The 26,763-nt window shown below is 33.6% G+C and overlaps 1 protein-coding gene across 1 annotated transcript in view; it reads right to left on the minus strand.

Moving 5' to 3' along the window:
- Positions 1-26,308, minus strand: part of LOC134246648 (alpha-(1,6)-fucosyltransferase-like) — a 134,719-nt gene extending 108,411 nt beyond the window's left edge. The window contains exons 1-2 of the mRNA XM_062729024.1: positions 26,141-26,308; positions 21,408-21,522 (exon numbers count right to left, since the gene is read on the minus strand). Of these exons, the coding sequence (XP_062585008.1) occupies positions 21,408-21,522; positions 26,141-26,241 (216 nt within the window). The 5' untranslated portion in view covers positions 26,242-26,308. The remainder of the gene's footprint in view (positions 1-21,407; positions 21,523-26,140) is intronic.
- Positions 26,309-26,763: the final 455 nt, after the last annotated feature.

Consider the following 26,763-nt stretch of genomic DNA (forward strand, 5'->3'; position numbering starts at 1 on the left):
TTTTGTATAAAAAACGTCATTTATTTACCCCCATTTGACCCCCTGGGGCAAAATCAAAATTCCGAAACCTTACTGCACATCTACATGACCCCACCAACCATCTCCCAAAAGATGATTAGGCTGCTGAGTAAAATGTAAGAGGAGTTCAGGGAAGACGGGGCTTTTTGCATAAAAACGCCATTTTTCGACCCCCATTTGACACCCCAGGGCAAAATCTAAATTCCGAAACCTTACTGCACATCTACTTGACACCACCAACCATCTCCCAAAAGATGATTAGGCTACTGTGTAAAATGTAGAAGGAGTTCAGGGAAGACGGTGCTTTTTGCATGAAAAATATCATTTTTCGACCCCCATTTGACCCCCCGGGGCAAAATCAGAATTCCAAAACATAACTGCACATCTACATGACACCACCAACCATCTCCCAAAAGGTGATTAGGCTTCTGAATAAAATGTAAGAGGAGTTCAGGGAAGACGGAGCTTTTTGCATGAAAAACGTCATTTTTCGACCCCCATTTGATCCCCCGGGGCAAAATCAAAATTCCGAAACCTTACTGCACATCTACCTGACACCACCAACCATCCCTTACAGAAAAAACTAATAGAAACTTATAAGTGTTTTATAATCCACTTATTAGCAACTTATAAGTCACATAAATTTTGAAATTTACTTATAAGTGTACTATACAGTGTTTTCAATAAGAGCCGGCAACCGGCAATATTAACCGCCTGTATGAGAAATATTGCCGGCTATGAAATTTCCGTCAGTAGGATTTTGCCGGGGCTGATACGTGAAATCCATAGAATTTATCGCAACTATTTCCATGATCTTGAGTAGCTTCCCTTGAGTGCGCTCTTTTGTCAAGGAAGTTAGATTAGATCGATAGTGTCATCTAATGGCGTCGCGGACAACGAAAGCGAAGTAGTGGAGAAACATGCTGCTGTTGTCACACATGCGCTTGAGATGACATATATGTACATTAAGAGACATAAAGCATGGTTCCTTCCGAAAAGATTCGTTTGTGTTTAATAATTTTTGATGTAAATTGATTGTGCGACAGCCTCAATAAGTGAGGGGTTCCCCGTAAACGACAGCAGATGTCTGTATCTAGGCCAATATAATTTTAAGACCTTACTAATAAATGTATGAATTCTTACAGAATTTCCCCAAAATGAAAATATCAAATGTTAAGCTAAGACGTGACTAAGACCTAGAAATTCTTAAAGAATTTCCTCAAACTGAAAATACAAAAATTTATTCTCATTTATTCGTGAAATATCTCTTGAAATACAGAGACAATATGTTTTCACATTTGGGGAGGTTTTAATGTACTAGAATTTTGTATCAAATTTTATTTTCTTAATTTTTTTTCTGCTAATCTGTACAAAATGTCAAAACAAAAAAAAATCAGTTTAAAGATTATTTTATGAAAAGTCTAAGATTGCAGAAAATTTCAATATTTAGGGGCTACTGTACATCACCAAGTGTTCAAAAAATCTTAAATTTTTAACTAAATAATTTTTTGAAATATCTATTAAGGTCCTGAACAATGTATGTGAAAGGGAATAAATATGTAGAATTTTCAGTGTAATAGTTTACCCATACAATTTTACCCATCTATACTATAATTTCATACTTAAGATGTCTATATGTTTTTTATAGACAAGTAATTTAAAAAAACAAATTCAATCTATCAAAAACCTGTCAAACAAATATGTGAAAAGGTAAAAATTGTTTTCTAATTGACTTTTTCTAGGTAAAATTTGCTAATTGATAGTAACAGGAATGTGAAAAATAGTACTTTTTTAATGGCCTGAGAGGTAAGAAAAGTGAGTCAAAAATGCTGAATTTCGTTTTCGGACCCCCAGACCCCTCGCCGAAACTAGTTTCCTGCTATTCCATCTATTTTTCCTTCTATTGAAAATCTTATTGAAAACACTGCTATAAGTCAAAGTAAGTATAAGTGAGGAACGGATTTCGTTAATACTTCACTTATAAGTAAAGATGAGCTACATATCAGTGAATATTTCACTTATACCTCACTTATAAGTGAAGATCAGTATGGTATGAGCGAAGTATAAGTCTGGACTTAGAACTTTTACCCTATACTAGACTTCTCTCAAGGAGTATTCAAGGTAACCAATCAGAAAGTTTGTCTCTGCAGAGATCAGCAACAAGAATTTGAAACCAAGTTTGTGTCTGTGAAAGGATGTTGGAGATTTTAGATTTATTTTGAGTATGCCTTCACATCAGGTACAGGTACAACAAGTAGGTTCTATTTAAATCATCTCTGTATTTTAACTTCCTTTGCCTGAAATTCTGAATAATTGACTCAGGATTGAACCCAGGTCGCCAACGTGAATGCGCTTTTTTTGCTTTTATCCTCAGCTCGCAAACCATTAAGCTATTGGGAGTACTGCTCTAAATATACTTGTGTATACTTTTGCAACAGTACACCTGTCTACGAATTATAAAAGGTGGGCCACTATTCATAATATCGCGCCAAACGCCACAAGTAAATAATCGCGCATTTTCTTTGGACTGAACTATTAAATAGGTGTGATAGCTTCAATGAAATTAAATACATAAAACGTTCTTATCGCCTTTACTTTATTTCGTTAAGAACGTATATTTAACACATTGTACACATTACATATTGTATCTACCCCAGTTACACTAAAGCAGTGAAACGGAAATTAAGTTTTAAGATTGACACTGAATTGCAACATACTACTATGTGAAAGTCCAAGTAGTTTTTTACATTTCATGTATCCTTATGTCAGAATGGTTTAATCAAACGCTCATCTGCCTCCAAGGACCTCTACTCGCGAAATGGCGGAGTTGACAGAGACAGCCTCCATCTTGGTCCCGCTTCAGATTTTTAAATGTTAATATCTAGAGTTTTGATTTATCAATATTCAAACAAATTATATAGTAAGCATCAATAGAAGGGTCTCTCTTAGCATTCCAAAAATAAATAAAAAATATTCAAAAACAAAAAAGTTAGAAAATACTAACAACAGGAAGTAGCGACGACGAACGAAAGGTCGCGCTGGATAGTATATATTCTATAATCCCTGAAAGTTTCATCTCTTACCGTTTTTGAAATCGTGGACAAAATGTCATTTTAAAAAATGGCACCAGATAGGAATTTTCAAAAAACGGAAAAAAATTCATGTAAAATACAATTTTTTGAAAATTTCGTTTCGAGAAATCGCGTGCACAAAATTAGAAAGTCAAAAAAAAAATAAAAAGTAATAACGACGACGAACGAAAGGTCGCGTCCGTTTTAGGAAAAGAAACCCACGTAAAAGTATATTTTATCACAAGGAGGATTGAAACCATGTCGCCAACGTGAATGCTCTTTTTTTTTACTTTTATATCCCCAACGCTCTAACCATTAAGCTATTCAGTTGCTCTAAATATCTTGTGTATACCACGTTTTTGCAACAGTTTAATCTAAGAATTATAATCAAAGGACAAAATGTCATTTTAATTCATACACCTGGGCAAATACCTTCATATATTCAGTTTATTTTGCATCTTAAGAGATTAAATATTATATGTCTGAATGTTTGGTTCGGATATAAAAATTGCTTTTCATGTATAAATACATTAATGGGCTTCGTAAAATTTTGACTAATTCCATAATGAATTTCAGCACATTAGCTGAAGAAATCAGTGTTATGCACAAAATTAGGTTATAGATTCCCAAAAAAAAATAAAAAGAATAATAACTAGAACTAGCTGCAGCTAATGGGAGCAACAGGTTTTTGTGTCCGTATTTAGGTCAATTAAAATAAACCCACGTAAAATCGAGCTGAAACATTTTTTAAAATTTTGTAATCACAAGGAGGTATTTAATAAAAAATTTCTTTAAAAGCATGAACGTAAATAATGCTATGGAATTTTTACAGTTTTTATATCGCCCAACGCTCTAACCATTAAGCATGTATTGCTAGAACTATTATCTTTGCTCTAAATATACTTGTGTGAAAAATTTTACAGCTCTGAAACTGTTCACCCTCTGAAACGGCTATGTCGACAAGGATTAGCTCGCTACGCGAGCCAACTCAAAAAGCATTCATAATTTCGCGCCAAACGCCACGAGTAAATATTCGCGCCTTTTCTTTGGACTGATCTATTAGATAGGTTTAATAGCATCAATTAAATTTTAAAAATAAAACATTCTTAGCGCCTTTATTTTATTTCGACGTTAAGAAAGTATATGTAACACATTATACACAATACATATCGTATCTAGCCCAGTTACACTGAAGCAGTGAAACGGAAATTAAGTTTTAAGATTGACTCAATTGCAACGTACTAATGTAACGTGTCGGATCTGAGCGGTCAGTAGGTCCGTGCTCGGATTACCGAGTTTTACTGGGGATATGATTGAATGCAATATATACACATAATAATATGACACCTGCCTGGTGTCTTTAAATCAAATGACCTAAGTGCTTTGTATAATTATTTATATATCTTCAGTTAATACCGGCACCTGCCTGGTGCCATCTGATAATTGCCTCACTATACTCGTATAACTCTAGCCAAGTGGCTACAATATACTTACAAAGTATGATTTAACTTTGTAAGAGCTTCTCTGTCCTAATGACAAACCTATAGCTAACGTCACACACCTGTGTTTTAACTGGTCACTAACTACAGCAACTTTGCACAATCCAATTTGATCGTTACACCAAATGGATTCTGTACCATAGTGAAAACACAAGCCAGTTGGTTGTACTGCCCCCTTGTACCTCAACTTAATCAATGATCATAAGTTATCAGATATCATATTGATAAAATACAAAAGACTGCCTTTCTTTTGGCAACACTATTATTATTTTCTAACAGAACATCATTTATCAATGATACTTGTATAATTCTTTTGTCAATTGACCAATTAATTACAATATTTTTATTGATTAGCTATTGTAATATAAACAAGTAACGGGACGTAACTCCTCCAACCATTTCACTACTACGTGAGAGTCGAAGTAGTTTTTTACATTTCATGTATCCTTATGTCAGAATCGTTCAATCAAACGCTCAGCTGCCTCCATAAACCCCTACTCGCGAAATGGCGGAGTTGACAGAGGCAGCCGCCATCTTGGGCCCGCTTCAGATTTTCAAATATTAATATCTAGAGTTCAGATAACCCAATATTCAAACAACTTATATAGTAAACATCAATAGAATGGTCTCTATTAACATTCCAAAAATAAATGAAAAATATTGAAAAACAAAAAAGTTAGAAAATACGCTTTTTTCAATTCTCATCTCCGAACGACAGGAAGTATAGACGACGAACGAAAGGTTGCGTCCTGGTTAGTATCTATCACGATCTATAATCCCTGGAAGTTTCACATTGATATCTTTTACCGTTCTTGAGATTAACCACAGACAAAATGTCATTTTAAAATCAGAAAAAGGTCTGTAACTTGGCACCGGAAGGGAATTTCCAAAAAATCTCTCGGATAAAATAACTTCAGATAACAACACATTGTTTCTGAGAATTTTGTGAAAATCCACCCAGTAGTCTTCGAGAAATCGCGTGCACAAAATTAGATGGTCAGAAAAATAATAATAATAAGAAACAATAGAATCGCTATAAGGTCTTCCGTGAAGACGGAAGACCTTAATAAGAAACAGTAGAATAACTATAAGGTCTTCCGTGAAGACGGAAGACCTTAATAATAAGAAGAAGAAACAGTAGAATCACTATAAGGTCTTCCGTGAAGACGGAAGACCTTAATAATAATAAGAAACAGTAGAATCACTATAAGGTCTTCCGTGAAGACGGAAGACCTTAACTAGATCTTTTTGTCGTTCAACAAAAATGGAGGGCTTTTCGATCCCTTAAAATAAAGAATCTTAAAAGAAAAATCAATATTACATAATTAAAAAACTCATATAAAACAATATCGCAAAAGTTCTTTTGAGATCAATACTTAATTGGAAACATAACAATTCTCTTTGTACAGCAGTGTCTACTTAAAGAGACATAACTCTTTCATGGTTATTAGACACATACGAAAATGTACTGTTTTTCAATCCACTAAAACTCCTATAAGGGGTCAAAAAGTAGCCCCACGGTCCATAATTTTTAAACTGTACTCTTTGTGCTTGATGTAATACCAAAATTAGTTTGAAGATTGGTTGAGAATTGAAAAAGTTACAGAGAAAAAGCCATTTGCTGTACTGACCCATAAATCCTTTCTATTTTAGGGATTTTTATTTTCATGACCCTACCATCTGGAGACAACGCTAGAGTCAATCATATGAAATATCAAAATTGCTTGCCTACCTTTTGAAATAATGGAAATCATGATTTCAAATTAACATAGAAATCTCCAGAGGCAATTTTAAGGGACTCATAAAACCGGAAGTACTCTTTATATGCATACCATAATTGAAACATAGAGAGCATAATAGACTCCAAATAGAACGACAAAGAGAGATAACTCTTACATCATCATTTTTGAAAAGACTTAGAAATACCATATTTTAGGTCTCTAAAACTCCTATAAGGGGTCAAAAAGTGACCCCACTTTTTAGATTATTCTTTTCATGCTGAACTCAAATCTGAAAAGTGTTTGAAAATTCATTGAGAAATAAGAAAGTTACAGACAAAGGTCTGTTTTCAATGTTGGCCCCTAGAAATCCCTTTTTCTCCCAAATTTTGATTTCATAATCTAATGAAGTAAGAACAGTATCAGAGTCATTCTGTATTCAAAATATTACAAGAAAATCATAATTACGTTAAGAGATAATGTGCCATGATTAATTTCAATTTAAAATAAAAGTTTTAAGACCCATAAAACCGGAAGTTCTGTTCTGATTGATATGAAACTTACAGTATATGTTCTACTAATTAGTTCTAACATACTTTTATCCTCAAAATAATTTTTGTAACGTTATTGTGACTTTCAAAAAATTCATCCCCCCTTCTTCAATGTTTGAAGTCTTATATCTCGAAAAATATCTGTGGTTAAAATTCACCTACGCGCACTTTTATATAGGATTAGGTCTCTAGAATTCATATCTTAAATTTAGGGGAGACGAGACATTAGAATTAAAAATACTTCGGCTTCTATAGAAAATTCAGTTTTCCTTTCATAGAAACCGGAAGTAACGAGACCGGAAGTCCAAACCTTAAAGACAGAACACTCTTACATAAGCTATTCACTAGTTATGAAATAAAATACCAGTTTCCAAAGGTACTCCTGAAAATTTGAGCAAAAGAATTGCTAAGTATAATAATAATAATAACTAGAGCAAAGCTCGTTGCAAAGCAACGAGTACGTCTTCCATCCTGTTTGACCGGAAGTAGCTTTCATTTTAACAAAAAATAAGAAATAACACCTAAAAATGGTTTGAATCAAAATCTAAAGCTATGTTGATTAATGCAGAAATAAGCAATTTTTGCTACTTCCGGTTAAACCGGAAGTGACAACGATGGACGGAAAATTAAGGTTTAGGCTTCCAGTGACATATGTTACCCAAAAACTTGTCAAAAATGGCAAAAATACGCGTTTTTCGACTACTTCCGGTTTGGCCGGAAGTGACGACGCCGGACGTATTATTTTGACTTCAATAGATAAATCTTGGCATTTTGAACAACTTTGCTTCTTTGAGGTATTACAAATTCTCAATACTTTTTGAGATATAAAGGAAAAACTTTCGGCCCCCCTTGGCCCTTAATTTTAGAGGCCAGCCCTTTTTTCGAGATATCATTTGAAAGATCTTGAAATTCTACACTTCTTTTTTTCTACATGCTTTAACAAAATATTTCTAGATAAAAAGTTATCGTAGAAAAGGTGTTAAAAATTTTGAAATTCTTGATAGGACTGTTTTTGGACCATAGCCAGCATCGGTGTTTCGTACTTCCGGTGGTTGAGATATACCAAATACATATCTCCAAAGGTTGCTCTATCAGCACTGAAAATTTCATGCTTCTGCGTTGAGTGCTTTTTAAGAAAACTGCCGGACAAAATGACCCTCCAAAACTCACTAAATCGCGAAAAACTCCGAACCGGAAGTGACGTCATCAAATTAAAAAAAAAACGCCTTAAGTTCATATCATTTGTCATCAATGCTGAAAGTTTCATGAAAATCCATCGACGCATTTACGAGAAATCGCGTGCACAAAATCGGTAAGAATAATAATAATAAGAAAAGTTGAAAAGAAACAACAGAAAAATAAGAAGGTCTTCCGTTGAAACGGAAGACCTTAATAAACAAGACGAAAACAATAGGTCTTTTCGACAAAAGTCAAAAAGCCCTAATAACTAGATACGATCTCGTTGCGAGCAACGAGAGGTCTTCCGTCCGATTCTGAAAAAAAAACGTAAAATCGAGCTGAAAAAGTAAAAAAAAAATGGACACAAGGGGGGTTGAACTCAAGACGCCAACACGAAAATCCAACGCTAAATTCTGCGCTCTTCGGACCACTGTTTCTTCTTCTACTTGTACATACGTCTACAATAGTGCATGTGTCTTAGAATTATGAAAGGCGGGTTACCATTCATATTTTCGCACAAAACGCCACGAGTTAATCTTCGCACCTTTTCTTTGGAATGTTCTATTTAAAAAGTGTGATAGCTTGAATTAAATTAATCAAAGAAATCCGACTAGTTACACTTCCATGAAAAGGTTGGAATGTTTCGCAAAAAAAAAAAAACATACCTTGCCCTACGACGGTCAAGGAATCAGACACCATTTAATATGTTCATTAGGCTGCATCAGATCTTTGAGAAAAAAATACTTGCATAAACTTTATTAAGCGCTCTTTTAAAATATGGTTTTCTTATCTTTGTCTTTTATATAAGTTTAATATGACTCAAGTGTGCATGGGAAAAATCCCAGAGGTCACGTTTTACACTTACTATATATATTGTCTCTTGAAAAACTATTACATGTACTTATAACCATGATTTCAGATCTGTTTTTCTATTATGCAAAACAAAAGGTTGTAGATATCGTATTTCATTTGTAGTTGTTCGAAAAGTTCATGGACAACTGTCATATCTTTTTCATTTGACGTCATATGCTATCCAAATTTGGTAGAAATATTTTAATAATAAATTCAAATGATATGTATTAATTTTTTTCAAAATATTACGATGTATTCAAAACTTATCCAGATTTTAAAAATGCAAAAAAGGGATCGCGGAGCAGGTCAAAATTTAGTCAGTTACAGATAATACACTAAGCAGTGTCTGTAATTATATTCTCCATAAAATGGAGCAAAAATGATAAACAACCTAGAAATTCAAATTAATAATTGTTACATCGATTCATATACCAAATTATGGATTTGTATCCTGCTTTGTTGAAAAGAAATAAACTTGAGAAGTTGAGTAGTCCTAACTGAAAACGGCAAAAACGATGACGTTTTAGAACATCACGGAAAAGCAGATAACGATGCAATTTTGTGTTTTTCTCCGTAAAAATCCTGAATAAACTCTAAAAATGTTGAAGAAATGAAGAAAATATTTCTCAAGCAAGTTGTGCATGTGTGTACAAATAGTACAGGCAGTATTGGAGTGACAGAGAATTTGTATCGGATGAGGATGATCTGTGAAGAAACGGTTTTACCATAAAAATCTGAACAAAACTTTTAAAAGTTGGAACGTAAAGGAAAGACATAGGCACTTCAGACTTTCTTATCCTGTGAAAGCAGAGTTAAGTAATAAAAAAAATTAAAACCTTAACAAAGGAAATTGTACAACGAAATCAATTCTTAAAAAATAAATGTCAAGTATTAGAAAAAGGATTTAATGAATGGGCATTGGGATATTGTGAGATGTATTGAGAAAGTATCTTTTAGAAATTTTCCACGCTATGTTTTGACGTTACATTGCCATTTAGTGTGCTCCACGGGTACAAAACATGTTGATTTCAAAATGAAGTAAATTGATTTCTGTTAAATTGAATGGAATAAAACTAAACACATCAACAAAACTAATATTTTTACATATTATAATGTGCTTATTTTAAATTTCCAGTAAATAATGTAGCGAAGATTGACATCGTCCACGAACTTTTCGAACAACCCTCATACATGTAGTCTCATCTTTTTTTTTTACTTTGAGAACCGGCTAAAACCAATTATAGATGACGTTTGAGAACACTCAAATTATTGCTTAAAACTGAGTTTGACACGGAATTTCAACGCAACTAGGACGTGTCAACCCAAGTATTCCTTTACATTTCATTTATCCATACATTAATTTATCAAGCAAATGCAAATTTATGCGAAATGGCGGAGTCTATGGAGGCAGCCGCCATTATGGACCAGATTCAGATTTTTAAATGTTAATATCTAGAATCTGGATTTATTAATTTTCAAACAAATCATATATCAAGCATCATTATAAGGGTTTCTATTAAGGTCAGACGACACGTTCCTCAAAAATATATAATTTTTCCTAAGAATTTGTCAATGAAGTAAAGGTACTAAAAGAAGTTTCCTTACAAAAAATTAAGGTACCTTACCTGGCATTTGGACAAGATACCACAGCGTCATATTTCTTATATAACCCTTATGCGTAATCTTCTGAATGGCCTATATCACAATTTTTGGTTTACTTATATTTAAAAACATTTTGAAAACAATGTAGATATCAGAAGAGAATGACAAATATGAATAATTATGTTCCCCAAACGGAGTTTGGGAACATGTGTGTATTATTAAGGTCTTCCGTTTCAACGGAAGTATTTTTCTGTTGTTTCTTTTCAACTTTTCTTATTATTATTATTCTTACCGATTTTGTGCACGCGATTTCTCGTAAATGCGTCGATGGATTTTCATGAAAAATTGATGACAAATGATATGAACTTAAGGCGTTTTTTTTAAATTTGATGACGTCACTTCCGGTTCGGAGTTTTTCGCGATTTAGTGAGTTTTAGAGGGTCATTTTGAAGCAGTTTTCTAAAAAAGCACTCAACGCAGAAACATGAAATTTTCAGTGCTGATAGAGCAACCTTTTGAGATATGTATTTGGTATATCTCAACCACCGGAAGTACGTAGCGCCGACGCTGGCTATGGTCCGAAAACAGTCCTATGAAGAATTTCAAAATTTTTAACACGTTTTCAACGATAACTTTTTACCTATAAATATTTTGTTAAAGCATGTAGAACAAAAGAAGTGTAGAATTTAAAGATCTTTCAAATGATATCTCAAGAAAAGGGCTGGCCCCTTAAATTAAGGGGATATTTTTCCTTTATATCTCAAAAAGTATTGAGAATTTGTAATACCTCAAAGAAGCAAAGTTGTTCAAAATGTCAAGATTAATCTATTGAAATTGCCATTTAGTGTCGTCACTTCCGGCCAAACCGGAAGTACAAAACGTATTTTTGCCATTCTGGAAAGTTTTGGGGTAACATATGTCACTAGAAGACTAAAACTTAATTTTCCGTCCGTCGTTGTCACTTTCGCCAGCGTCGTCACTTCCGGCCAAACCGGAAGTAGTCGAAAACGCGTGTTTTTGCCAATCTTGACAAGTTTTGGGGTTACATATGTCACTGGAAGCCTAAAACTTAATTTTCCGTCCGTCGTTGTCACTTCCGGTTTTACCGGAAGTAGCAAAAATTGCTTATTTCTGCATTAATCAACGTAGCTTTAGATGATTCAAACCATTTTTAGGCGTTATTTCTTATTTTTTGTTAGAAATGAAAGCTACTTCCGGTCAAACAGGACGGAAGACCTACTCGTTGCTTTGCAATGAGCTTTGCTCTAGTTATTATTATTATTCTTTTTTTTCTTATTTGTTCTCCGGTACTTTTTTGTCCGGAAGTGTTCTCAGAAACTGTTCACCCAACTGACCTAAAACATTTTTAGGGTTAATGGGTGTGTAGTGTAGATGTGCGGAACGAAGGTCATTTTGCGCGCATACGCCTGCACGTGCGTGCGCGTGCAACACGTGAAATGACTTATATACTTAATATAGCTATAACTTTTACATTTTTTAATGAAATGATTTGAAACTCATTATATAAAGATATATTAATAGTGTAGATAATGTGACACTGTCAAATTAGCACGAACTCACGCGCATGCACGTGCGCTGCGCTCTGATTGGCTAAAACAAAAATCTCAGTATCTTCTCTGGTTTTTGACGAAATGCTTTGAAATTTAAAACATAGTCATGAATTAGGATATCCTACAATATGATATAGAAAAAAGTTCATGAAATCACGCGCATGCACGTGTGCTGCAATCTGATTGGCTGACACTTTAAATGACTATATCGCCTTTGTTTTTTGACAAAATGCTTTGAAATTTAAAACATAGTCATACATTAGGATGTCCTGCAATATGATATACAAAAAATTTCAAGAAATTACGCGCATGCACGTGTGCTGCGATCTGATTGGCTGAAACTTAAAATGACTATATCTCCTTTGTTTTTTTTGACGAAATGCTTTGAAATTTAAAACATAGTCATTCATTAGGATATCCTACAATGCGATGTAGAAAAAAATCATGAAATCACGCGCATGCACGTGTGCTGCAATCTGATTGGCTGAAACTTGAAATGGCTATAACTCCCCTGTTTTTCAACCAAACAGGATGGGATTCAGAACATAGATAAATATAAGGGACTCCTACAATAAGGTATGGTCATCATGCACGTGTACGCACGTGCTTGCTTTTGGAACGAATGAAATTAGAAATACACTTGAATGAGTGATTTTTAATACTTTTAGACTGAATGTTTTCATTTAAAGTATATTACAGGGAATATGACACTAAAAGGGAGTTGGGGAGCGTTTGGGGAACATCTGTAACGGTTTCCGTTACAATTAGCACTAGTTTTTGATATAATACCAAGAGATACAAAACATACATTTGAGGAACGTGCCTCCTGACCTTAACCATGCGAAAATAATTCAAAAATATTGAAAAACAAAAAAGTTAAAAAATACGTCTTTTAAATTTGCATCTGGTAACGACATAACGACAGGAAGTACTGACGACGAACGAGATGTCGCCTCCTGGATAGTAATTACCACGATCTATCATCCCTGAGAGTTTCATTTTGATATCTATTACAGTCCTTGAGATTAACCGTGGACAAAATGTCATTTTAAAATCAGGAAATGTCCCGTAACTTGGCACCAGAAGGGAATTTCCAAAAAATCTCTCGGATAAATTAACTTCAGATAACAACACATTGTTTCCATGAATATCATGAAAATCCATCCAGTATGAAATTGTTTTTTATCATAACCAAAATGCCCGGAATTATATTATTTCATTATAGGTTACGCTTCGGTACCATTTCACTCGTTGATAGTGGTCAGTCAAGTTTCTAGTTCCGGGTATGTGGTGATCGCTGATTGTTTATGAAAACGACATTGTTTAAAATTACTATTTGAAAAATAAATTAAAGAATAATTTTCCAATATTATAGTCTAACTGGGTTGTGTATTTAGTGTGTGTGTGTTGGGGGGGTGGGGGGGGGGGGTTACCTAAAGAAAGTTTTGAAAAACTGCATGCTGTTAAGCTCATATTAACTACTCGTACATGTATGTCATTTACCTATTTAACGCCTACCCCCACCCAACCGACATCATCCCGAAATAATTACCACTGAAATTCCTGGAACTGACCCTACCTTTTTTCATGCATGTGAGTTTTATCTAATTTAAACAGCATATTTTATGAGTAAATGATAAAAAACCGTTCAATATTGGGATTGAAAAAAGGGTGTATTGTTTCAATTAAAATAAAGATTTTATTACCAATGCAAAACAGAGTTCCTTTCAAATGTTTTTACAAACATTCTATGGAGTATTGCTTAATGTGCAATCTATCTATAGTGTATCAAATTATTGTCCTTAAAATTATTGTATTTTTGTAAATAATTGCATTTCAAATATTTGTCTTCATCATATTTATATACAGAAAAACAAAATTTATTCTACATTACTGGGTAGATTCTGGTTTATTGTCATACCCGGGGATATTTTTTTTTTACTTTCACATTTGGAAAGATGTATCAGATTTATACAATCAAACAACAAAATTGTTGCTTTATTTAAAATGAAATTTAAAATGAAATGACTTTTGAACTCATCCTGTATACTTACAAAACAATTCTTGCCCGGAAGTTGCACCTTCTGAGGTGTAAATTTACTGTCGTCCAACATGAGAGAAGTGTAAAACAAACAACTCATACACCATCATTGATACAATTAACTATTTTTTAAAAAAAATTAGAGAAAAAGGTTCTATACCTTTGATGGATACTACTTATAACAACTTTTTTAAAAAGGTAATAATAAATAATGATTCATACATGTGATTCTTCCGGTGGGAGGCAAAATCTCCCGATTTTTAACTCCCCCTGCCGCCCCTCCCGATTAATTTTTAAATCTTCCCTGTTTAAAATAATTCTTCAAAGTAAATATATTTTGCATTAATTTTTATCATGTTTCTTAAAATTGCTTGGAATGAAAATACATTGAGATAACAACGGCAGTGCAATAAATTTTCACAGCAGTAGGCTTCGTAGTAATCAACATGAGGTAGTATAATTCGGTTGTAAAAATTAGTGATACACAACTTGATAAATGACCATCGATGTTTTATTGTTGAATTGCTGAATGCAGAACATTGTAATTAGTTGCCATCTTCTAATGCTGCGGTGGTCATTAAAAGATACGGTTATGATATAGGTCACACATTAGTTAAAAATAGATCAAACTACAGGGTGTTGCTAAAAAATATACCTGACTCTACTTTGTTGTATTTTTAGAAAAGTTAATTTTATCTCTTCATATTCTATTAAAAAAAATTATTGACATAAAATATGTTACATTAAAATTTATGTTTTACTTCACTTACTTATTAAAAAAAAAATATACCTCACTCTGTTTTATTTTTTAGATAAAAGTTAATTTTATCTCTTCATATTCTAATTAAAAAACAAAATACTGACACAAAATATGTTACATAAAGACCTATGTTTTTCTTCAGTTACTGGTTGATGTATCAATACCATATCAAAAATAAAATTTTATTCAATGTTTTAATGATGATGTTAACTCTTAATTAATTTCAATGAATTAATCTTATTTTGATTCAATTTCACTTCTGGTCATTTGAATAAAAATTTAAACATATTATTTTAAAGCTAGACATTATGAAATAAAAATTATTTTAAACAATAAAGAGGGAGAAGACATTTTCCAAGGGGGTTGGATGGTCTTTTGTGATTTGAAAAAATCTCCAGCTTTGAGACCCAAACTCCAGCTGAAAAATTTCAAATCTCCAGTTGTGATTGTTCAGTTCTGTCACATGTATGATGATTCTTTACAATCAAATTAGGAATGTTACAAAAAAATTATAGTCAATGTTTGACATAACGTTAACCTGACGTCATGATTCCACTATTCAAAAATAGAAGTATCACTGATATGAACGATGAAAAAACATCTTAGAGATGGATTAGAATCATAAAGATTCATATTTGAAAACTCCTAACCTTGTTCTATCAAAATTCATGAAGAACTCAAAATGTGTTTGCTCATGGGCGCAATCATGTATCAACATGTGAAGTTTGATAACACCATCTTGAATGGTATGTTTAAAACGGACCTAAACACTAATTTAAGAAAAGTGAGGTCAAGGTCAAAGGAAAGGTCAAGATCAAAAAATGTTGATGCAGTTGCATAGCTCTCATCAATATCTATATGAAGTTTGATGAAAATATCTTGGATAATTTCTTTCAAACTTAGCTTTGAACGGAGCTAAACACAAAGTGTGACGGAAGGACAGAAGGACGGAAGACGGACATGACAAACACTATATGCCCCGGCCATATTCATGGCGGGGCATAATAAAAGCAATGATATAGTGTTTTAATGTTGATTTTTTTTAAAACTATTCCTCTCCAATTTTCTGCCCATGCAGGAATCATGTGATCTAGGTGGTTATATGATAAAGTAGTGTTCTGTCACAGAAGCTTAAAGATTTTTCAGACTCTTATAATTCTTACCATGCAAGTAATGCATTTTTAAAAAACAAACACAGTCCATTTGTCAGAGATGACCAAATCTCAGCAATAGTATAAGTGGATAAGGATATTCTTTTCCAGAATGAGCAAGGAGATCATCATAACCTGAGTCCTCTGTCTTAGGAGCATCGTTTATTCAAAGTGGATAAAGTATGGCCGTTGGGTGCCTCCTTTAATTTTATCATATCTGATATGTTTGAAGTCTAAATTAAACAACATTATAGGGGTTTGATTATTATATTATTGTTAAGATATTCAACTTTTTATCTAATTGAAAGTTGGCAATCTTTCATATTAAAATAATTGCTTAACTATAAACACATCTCTTTCCAAGCTTGCTTTCACTGCACAACAAAACAAATATCATTTTTAATCATCTTCCTTCCTTCACTAAAACAATCAATCCAGTTATTGATTGAACTTCTAGGAAGTCTTTTGTCTTAATTAATTGTGTACAAATTATTATATGCCACTGCAAAGGAATTTTCAAGAAATAGCTTATTAAACTTTACGAGTAGACTGAGTCAACCAATTTTTTTGTCACGTGATCCACAAATTGACATCATTTTCACATTGTGACCTCACAAACATTGGAACAAAATATCTCAGTATACATGCTATTTATAGAACGTTTGACTCTGTGTGTGCCAAACTTCATTCTGATCTGAGTTGTGGGTTTGTAAATACAGAGATAGTTTGCGACCTTTTTGATCACCCCTTGTATTTTTGTCTTCAAAGAATTTTTTTTTATTGATTTATAATAATCTCCTTTTGTAAGGGGGGGGGGGGGGTTGGTCCTTCATTTTTATTTTTTGATCTCCTTTTCACAAAAGGATGCTTTGTACCAATTTTGGTAAAAATTGGCCCAGTTTTTCTTGAGATGTTGAAAATGTGAAAAGTTAATAGACAAAGAGACGACTAGACAGACAACTGGTGATCAGAAAAGATCAGGTACTGTATAGGGGGAAAATAACTTGCGGTGATAATATTTGCTATATTTACGCTGTTAATAAATCAGTGAATTCAAGAAACAGTGAATAAATTTTCAATTATCTCCATGTTTTATTTGGAAATTTGAGAACAGACTACGATAGGTTGATATACATGTACATGCAATACATGGCCATTTCAGTAATTACGAGTAGTACTTGTCATTCAATTATTTTAATTATCATGCTTTACTTTAATTCAAATCAGTAGATAATAACCTGTGTTTGTTCAAAAGCTGTTTTAATGGTTTATTCCCCGAATGGCTACTCGGAAAAAACAACAAGTAATTATCACACTCAATTAAGGGGCCCTCTAAGGGGTACAGGTAGACTTACCTGTATGAATAATCTACCAGAATTTAAATAAAATAAAACAGTTTTTTAATTCATTTTTTTTTTATTATTTGAACACTGGTATACATGTAAATAAATATTTTGTATGCATATTTTTAAAGAAAAATTTTACAGGCACAAACATATTTAAAACTATAAATTATCTTGAAGTTCTATTGTTTAGCAGCACTGATTTTCACATTATAAATTAAATAGCACTGTTTCACTTTCATATCACACATATTTACAATATTTACAAGTCATTTAGTCTCCATGTTTCATCACAACTAAGGGATCACTATCCAAGGCACTGGCGTCGGAAGCAAATTGAAACTGTGGAGGGGGGCTAAGTGTAAAAAAAAAGTTCTGTACCTTCTATAAAAAACCTGACAAGCAAAAACTATTAAAAAAAAGGGGGGGGAATGTCCATTTCCCAAACACGAAAATCCCAAAGCTTCATCAATTAGCTTATTAACTTAGGAATTCCTTAAAAATCAAAGTGATCTGTTTTTACCTCGAATCATCTATATTTATTATAAAATTTGAAACATAAACCTTTGTATTTTATGATGATTTAAAAGAATGTTTTAATAATCAAAAACGATAAATACATGCATTAAATTCAACAAAATTTTACAGAAATAATTTATTTATCATACATAAATATGTTTTTTATGTGTTAATTTGATATTTAAAAGAGTTTGAAAATTTTGCACAACAAGGGGATAATAGTTTGTAAATTCTCAATCAATACTATTGAATAGTTTGGAGAAAAAAAAATAAAATTTAAGGTTTATTTATTTATTCAGTATATTTCTGAAAAAAAAAAACTGAATGAAATTAAAAAAATCAATAAAATTGAATGAATATATCTGATTGCTTAAATATTGCTTATCCAGGTAAACACAGGTAAGTCTACCTGTACCCTTTAGAGGGCCCCTTAATTGAGTGTGATAATTACTTGTTGTTTTTTCCGAGTAGCCATTCAGGGAACACACCGTTTTAATAGCCAATACTGCATGTTTCACCAATCAAAACATGTGGGCCATGGGTTTTGATTACCCATGCATAACTAATGTTACCACGTGTATTTGTTACCTGCATTATCATGCATATTGGTTTTTTATTGACATTTTGGTTTTAAAAAATTGCTCATATAAATATCAAACTTACTGAAGATGTGAAAGGATATTATTTTGTCGAACTACATAAACACATTTATTTCTGTCCAGTGGTTTTTTGCCGCATTAATTGTATTGAAGATCTCTCATCTTAATAGCGTCTATAGGAAAGTCATTTGATGTTTAGAGTGAAGGAATTTTAATAACTGCACTTGTTTTAATTAATTATTTATTAAATTTAACAATTTTATATTAACCTATCCTGTTGTTCGTGAAATAAAGACATAAAGCTGATTAATGTTGTTTACATGTAGCTATGATATGGATTAAACGGATATAGACAAGGGAGGTAACTTTTATTGTATATACCAATTCCGTGAATTCAAGAAACCGCGATTGTGTCAGATGAGAGAAAAACATGAAAATTACAACCCATGAAATTAATCCCGTATACAGAATGCTAATAAAGTTTAATGAAGGCTTTTTGGGGGGTTAAGAATTTTCAAAGTATACAATACGTGTGATTTTTTAAAAAAGATTTGAAATAATACTCCATATAATACTAAAAACAAATAACTTTAAATCATCTTAATAGAATCACTTCTCATTTTTTGGAAAGTAAAGCAAAGGCATGCTTTACAGCTTTTATAACAAAAGTCCAGTGGGCTTCAGAGGTCACGTGAGTATGATGAGATTTTCAGGCTATGACCACTTGAAACTGGCTTAGACTTAAATTGCAAACATTTTACAGTTGGAAAAGAACTTTTTAAATATTATCATATCATATTAAGCATTAATTAAGTTCTAGGTATGAACACATTATATGAATACTGGAAATCTAATGTTTGTCCTTCCTCTCTTTATTTACCTTATCTAGATTAGAGAATTGTGCACACCAGTGGTATATCCCAGTGTAGTCCAATTGTGTACCAACTACCAAGTTTTATTGAAATCAGGCAAAAATTGTAGATTTCAAAAACCACTGGAAAGCCAGACAGATGGATGTCTGACACTGTGATATTGCATGAACTCTTAATCTTTTTAATCACATTTTACCAGAGGAACTTTAAGTTACCCGCTGCATGCTTTGATTTAAAAGCCTCAGCCACTATTCTTTAACAGAAAAATTATTTGTCAATTTGAAATTTTTGGAATGAAATGAGGAAAACTTTTGGGTAATCTGGGGCTTAATGCCATGACATCATCTTATTCTGCATAAATCAAATATTTTCAGATCTGAACTTCAGAAAATATACAGATTGTTTTATATTAATATGACTAAAACATAAGTAATCAAAGATAACGATGTTCCCCTCTCAAATGTTATGCATCAGTAAGGCAAAATATATTTTCTAGTGAGTGCATGAGTGCATCATGAGATCAATATCCATGCAGGTTTGGTTTAATCTGAACTTACAGCTACTTGAGAATGGACCTGCTTCAAAAAATTTACCCTATTTATTTATCAAGAAAAAAATCTGTGAGTTCAAACATCTGGAGCAAGTCTGGAAGAGTCCATCCTAAAGTTCATCTCCCACGCAGGTTTAAACATAACAGGCCATAAAAGTTAAGAAGTAGTCCAAAAATTTGACCCTGGTCACTCATTAGGAAAATGTTTGTCAGACTCAGCATCCAAAGCTGGTCCGGATCTCCATCAGTACATACACCATCCATACAATTGGTATGTATGGATAAATTTAACTTCTACCTTTACCTGGTCACCCATCTGGAAAATATAGGTCAGATTCAGCATCCGAAGAAAGTTTCAAAGTGTCCATCTCTAGATGTATCATCCATGCAAGTTTGGTTTCACAGGTCCAGGTAGGGGTTATACTTGCATGGTATTGGATCTGCTCCTAAAACTTTAACCTGGTCACTCATTTGGAAAACAAGAGGTACTGTGAGCACAGAGCTCACTAAATGATACCCCTGCCTCCCATATGATAATAATTGCAAAGTCCATGTTTTGCTCTTGGAGACATGAAAAAATATCAGATCAGAAAGTAAAATAAAAGGTGCACAACGGCATTATGTAATAAAGAATTGGTGAAAGTATCATTAAATTTTATTCAGTGGTATAGGAGGAGTTGCAGATAAGAGATGGGCCCTTCAATATCATAGAAAGAATGGTAGTGTCAATGTTTTGCTATGGGAAATCCAAAATATGTTCTTTCAAAAAGTAAAATATGCTCAATGGCACTATCCCTAGATGCATCATCCATGCAAGTATGGTCCAGGTAAGATGTATAGTTACTTGGTAATAGACCTGCTCATAAAACTTTAACCTGGTCACTTAAGGTCAGATCAACCATCAAGGAAGTCTGAAAATGTCTTATCTCTAGATCGATCAATGCATCTTCCGTGCAAGTATGATCCGGTAAGGTGTATACCTACTTGGTAATGGACCTGCTCTTAAAACTTAAACTGAAGTTATTTTTTTTGAGAAAATCAAAATTGTACACAAAACAACACTGCAAGTGAGTCTACGTCACTTTAATACTTTTGCACCGTCACTCTGACTGTACCCCTTGAACTGAAGACGAGATATACCTATGGGCACAAGCTACTTTTATGTTAAGCATTAGAGTCTAATGTTTATTAATGTTAAAGTTATAAGCAGCCTCAAATTTCTTGTCCAAGAAGTCATGTACAATTACAACTAAAAAAGAATCACAATTCTGAAATTCTGACTAATATATCTGAAAGAAACTCAAGTTGCACAAGTGAAATGATAAATATCAATTATCCAATGAAAATTTGATCCAGATAAAGACCCAGTCTACATCCAGTTAGACAGACAAACATGGTGATTTGTTTGCCAGGAAGGAAGAGTATGATAATATTATATAGAATACTATATTTAGTTAATGAATGTACAAAGGAAAGAGTGTTTTTAAACTTAAATCAGGAAACATAAAAACCTGAAGATAATGAAACCTCTTCTGCACAAGATCTGTCAGTTTCTGGGATTCTTTCTTTCTCCATTGCTCCATTCCATCCACTGACCTCAGATTCAAGAAATCTGAACTCAAGGTTCTGAAGATCAAATAACCAAAGCTGAATATTAGATCTCAAGATTTAACATTGTGATATCATATCTAAACCTTGAGTTTATCAGCATCAAAAAAAGTATTCTTCATTGAATTGAGTTATTCCTGTGATATAATTTTTTTTAATCCTCCAAAAGTACATTTGTATTGCATCATCATAAGAAATGTACCATCTTTGATCTGTGATTAATTCATACAAATAATCAAACACCTTATTGTTATTGTCTTAAACTGGCAAAATATGACAGGCTAATGGAAGGACAGAAAGATGAAAAAACAGGATGGAAGATGGACTTGACAAACACTATATGCCCAGGCCTTTTTTGTATTAAAGCATAACAAGAGGCCCATGTGCCACATTGCTCACCTGAGCACTGTGGCTAGAAAATAAGCAAAATCAATCCAGTGTTGAAAAAGCTTCAATGCATAATAGGTCCCCATATACCTCTAACAAGAGGCCCATGGGCCACATCGCTCACCTGAGCACATGGGCTAGTTAAAAAACACAAATCAGCTTGGTATTGAAAAGCTTACTTGTTAGGTGAGGGGGATTTGAATTTTCTATTACTTGAGAATGTCACTATATAAATAAAGCATACATGTATAATGTTGCCAAACTTGAAAAGAAGATTTTTAAAAGATTTCTCCAACATATTACTTAATCTCCCATTGCAACCCCTGGCTAACATCCCCCCACCCACCCCCGACAATATTTGAACTAGAACTGTCCAATAGGGACGAATACCCCCCGCTGGGTTTTTCAGAGAATGTGCCAATTCAAAAATACTTTATGGATCTAGAGGTGTTCACAATTTACTTACAAAAATTTGCAGTGAAATATAATTGCTCATCATGTTTCTTAATGAATGAAACAAAGGTGCAACCAAATGAAACATCAATACTAATACATTGTAATTCCATTGTAACATTATTTTTTTATTTAATTTTTTTATTTCTGCATTAAAAAAATATATTGCAATTATGTGTTATGTCACTCTGCAAACTGATTGTTGAAAAAAAAAATCATATTATACAAAATCAAATTAATCTTGATAACTTTATATCAAATTCATTTGAAAATAAAGAGCTGGTCATCCAGTAATGAAGTGCTTTGACAGACAATAAATTACAATTAAGAGAATAAGAGAAGAGAGATCTTTAATTCTTGTGCCTGATTCCCAGGAGATTACACATGGTTGATAATGAGATGCCTTAATGTTCAACTTTCCACACCAAACTCATTAATTTATCTTAAACTGGATGCATGTCCAGTCATTATTCCCAAGAGACAAATGAAATTACATTATCTTCTGTGCAATGTAAAAACTGTTTTTAGCACTTGATGATGTTTTTTTTTTTTAAGTTTATATGAGTAGTTTTAAGCTGTAGTATTTTTGTACAGATATTCTAGATTCTATGTCTCAAACCTTATACATGAGCCCAAAATGAACAAGTCAATTAAAATAAAAAATAAAACCTGTAAAATGCAAAAAAAATGAACAAAAAGAGTTGAAAATTCCAATTGCACACCTTCATATGGTGAATAATAAGTGTACAAATTTTCAGATTAATCCTTGCAATAGTTTCTGAGAAACGGTCTGGACAAAACCACAAAATAAAAATGAAAAAACACCTGTAAAATTCAAAATAATAATCGAATCAAGATGAAAATATCAGGTGCACAACTTCATATGGTGAATAATATTTGTACAAATTTTCAGACAAATCCTTCCAATAGTTTCTGAGTAATGGTCCGGACAAAATCTCGTCTACAGACAGACAGACAGACGGACAGACGGACAGACGGACATGGTGATTCCAATATACCCCCCCTAAACTTCGTTTGCGGGGGGTATAATAAATTTAAATCTTCACTACTTGCAGATGCTTACACGTCAATTTGACTAAACAAAAATTTTCCTGTTCTGGAGAAGATTTTTTCCTATATACATGTATTCTATGTACATGTATATCATATATGCAAAACTTCCCTCATTATGGCCACACCTATCCCCCAGGGGTCATGATTTGAACAAACTTGAATCTACACTACCTGATAATGCTTCCACATGAGTTTCATCTTTCCTGGTCCAATAGTTCTGGAGAAGATAATTTTTAAAAGATTTTCCCTATATATTCCAATGTAAAACTTTGATCAGCCATTGTGGCCCCACCCTACCCCTGGAGGTCATGATTTGAACAAACTTGAATCTACACTACCTGAGGAGGATTCAACATGAGTTTCATATTTCCTGTCTCCATGGTTCTTGAGAAGAAGATTTTTAAAGATTTTTCCTATATATTCCTACGTAAAACTTTGATCGGCCATTGTGGCCCCCCTCGGGTTCATGATTTGAACAAACTTGAATCTACACTACCTGAGGATGATTTCACATGAGTTTCATATTTCCTGTCTCAATGGTTCTTGAGAAGAAGATTTTTAAAGATTTTTCCTATATATTCCTATGTAAAACTTTGATCCGCCATTGTGGCTCCACCCTACCCTGGGGGGTCATGATTTGAACAAAATTGAATCTACACTACCTGAGGAGAATTCAACGTGAGTTTCATCTTTCATAGCCCAATGGTTCTCGAGAAGAAGATTTTTAAAATTTTTTCCAATATATTCCTATGTAAAACTTTGATCAGCCATTGTGGCCCCGCCCTACCCCTGGGGGTCATGATTTGAACAAACTTGAATCTACACTACCTGAGGAGGATTCAACATGAGTTTCATCTTTCCTGTCTCCATGGTTCTTGAGAAGAAGATTTTTAAAGATTTTTCCAATATATTCCAATGTAAAGCTTTGATCGGCCATTGTGGCCCCGCCTACCCCTGAGGTTCATGATTTGAACAAACTTGAATCTACACTACCTGAGGAGGATTCAGCATGAGTTTCATATTTCCTGTCTCCATGGTTCTTGAGAAGAAGATTTTTAAAGATTATTCCTATATATTCCTATGTAAAACTTTGATCGGCCATTGTGGCCCCACCCTTGCTTTGGGGGTCATGATTTGAACAAATTTGTATTTACACTTCTTGAGGGTGATTTTCTGAGTTTCATCTTTCCTGGTCCAGTGGTTGTTGAGAAGAAAATTTTTTTTAAAATGCCATTATTTTTTCACAAATTTATTATTTTCTCCCCTTGGAAGAGGGCTTAACCTTTCATTTGAACAAACTTGAATCCCCTTCACCTAAGGATACTTTGTGGCAAGTTTGGTTGAAACTGGCCCAGTGGTTCTTGAGAAGAAGATGAAAACGTGAAAAGTTTACGACAACAACAACGACAACAACGACGACTACGACAGACAACGGACAAATTTTGATCAGAAAAGCTCACTTGAGCCTTCGGCTTAGGTGAGCTAAAAAGGCGGGATGGGTGATTTGAATTAATTTTGATGGTCCATTGTGACACCGCCATACCCCCGGGGGTCATGATTTGAACAAACTTGAATCTACACTACCTAAAACTGCTACCTTATAAATATGACCAATCATGGCTTTGATGATCTTCACAAGAAAATTCTCCTATATATTTCTATGTTAAACTTTGATCCCAAAATGTGGCATCACCCTACCCCTGGGGGCCATGATTTGAACAAACCTGAATCTACACTACCTGAGGATGCTTCCTTATAAATATTACCAATCATGGCTTTGTTGATCTTCACAAGAAAATTTTTCCTATATATTTCTATTATAAACTTTGATCCCCAAATGTGGTCCCACCCTACCCCTGGGGGCCATGATTTGAACAAACTTGAATCTACACTACCTGAGGAGAATTCAATGTAAATATGACTAGTCATGGCTTTGTTGTACTTGAGAAGAAGATTGTTAAAGATTTTTCCACTGTATTCCTAGGTAAAACTTTGATCATCCATTGTGGCCCCGCCCTATCCCCGGGGGTCATGATTTGAACAAATTTGAATCTACACTACCTGAGGATGCTTCCACATAAATATGACCAGTCATGGCTTTGTTGTTCTTGAGAAGAAGAGTGTTAATGATTTTCTCTATGTATTTCTATGTAAAACTTAGATCGTCCTTTGTGGCCCCGTTGTACTACCGGGGGGGGGGGGGGGGGGGGGGGGGTCATGATTTGAACAAACTTGAATCCACACTACCTGAGACCAGTCATGGCTTTGTTGATCTTGAGAAGAAGATTGTTAAAGATTTTCCCTATGTATTCAAATGTAAAACTCTGCTCGGCCATTGTGGCCCGGCCCTACCCCTGGGGGTCATGATTTGAACAAACTTGAATCTACACTATCTGAGGATGTTTTCACATTAGTTTCAGCTTTCCCGTCCCAGTGGTTCTTGAGAAGAAGATTTTTAAAGCATGCCACCAAATTTTCACTATTTCTTGATTATCTCTCCTTGAAAGAGGGCATGGCCCTTCTCTTGAACAGACTTTAATCCCCTTCACCCAAGGATGCTTTGTGGCAAGCTTGGTTGAAATTGGCCCATTGGTTCTAGAAAAGAAGTTGAATATGTGAAAAGTGTAGACGGAAGGACAGAAGGACGCCTGACAAAATGTGATCTGGTGAGCTTAAAATGATTATTTAAAATCTTAAGCATATGCATGTCATTTTTTCTAACCTTTGGTATCCATGAGCATTCCCTATTATTTTGTTAATATGGCTGACAAGGTTGGTGTTACCCTCTGCCTCATTTTTTAGGGTGAGTAGCTGATGCCACATGTAGTACCAAAATTCTGCTGCAGTATTCTCTACTCGGCGTCTGGCTACTTCATGTTCCTTTGTTGGCTGACCTATAAAACGAAATATAGGCATGGAGGGATCATCTGTACAACTCAGGGATGGGGTAATTGAAAAAAGTAATAATTATTGTAATTGACTGTAATTAATTACATTTTTTTAAGTAATTGGAACTAATTTGTAATCAAACATTTTTTCAATTACTTGTAATTGCAATTTAATTAATTACACTGAAAAAATACCATGTCATTTCAAATACTTTTTCAATTACATTCAATTACTTTATAATTGAGCTGTTCCAAGCAAAAACCCCCCTTATGTCAAAAATTTTCGAAAATGACTTTTTTCTTGAAAATTGATGTAGAACCTTAGGTAAATATAACCTCTAAATATTACAGGCGTATCTTGCTCCATTACGGATTTACAGGTATTCAAAGTATGAAACATTTATACGGCTGACGTCATATTTTATAAATTTTCTATTGTAGCGACATCGACAATGTA

This window comes from Saccostrea cucullata, unplaced genomic scaffold, assembly GCF_032062105.1.
Source record: "Saccostrea cucullata isolate Sc308-1 unplaced genomic scaffold, CSIRO_AGI_Scuc_v1 ctg1438, whole genome shotgun sequence".
Classification (NCBI taxonomy): Eukaryota; Metazoa; Mollusca; class Bivalvia; order Ostreida; family Ostreidae; genus Saccostrea; species Saccostrea cuccullata.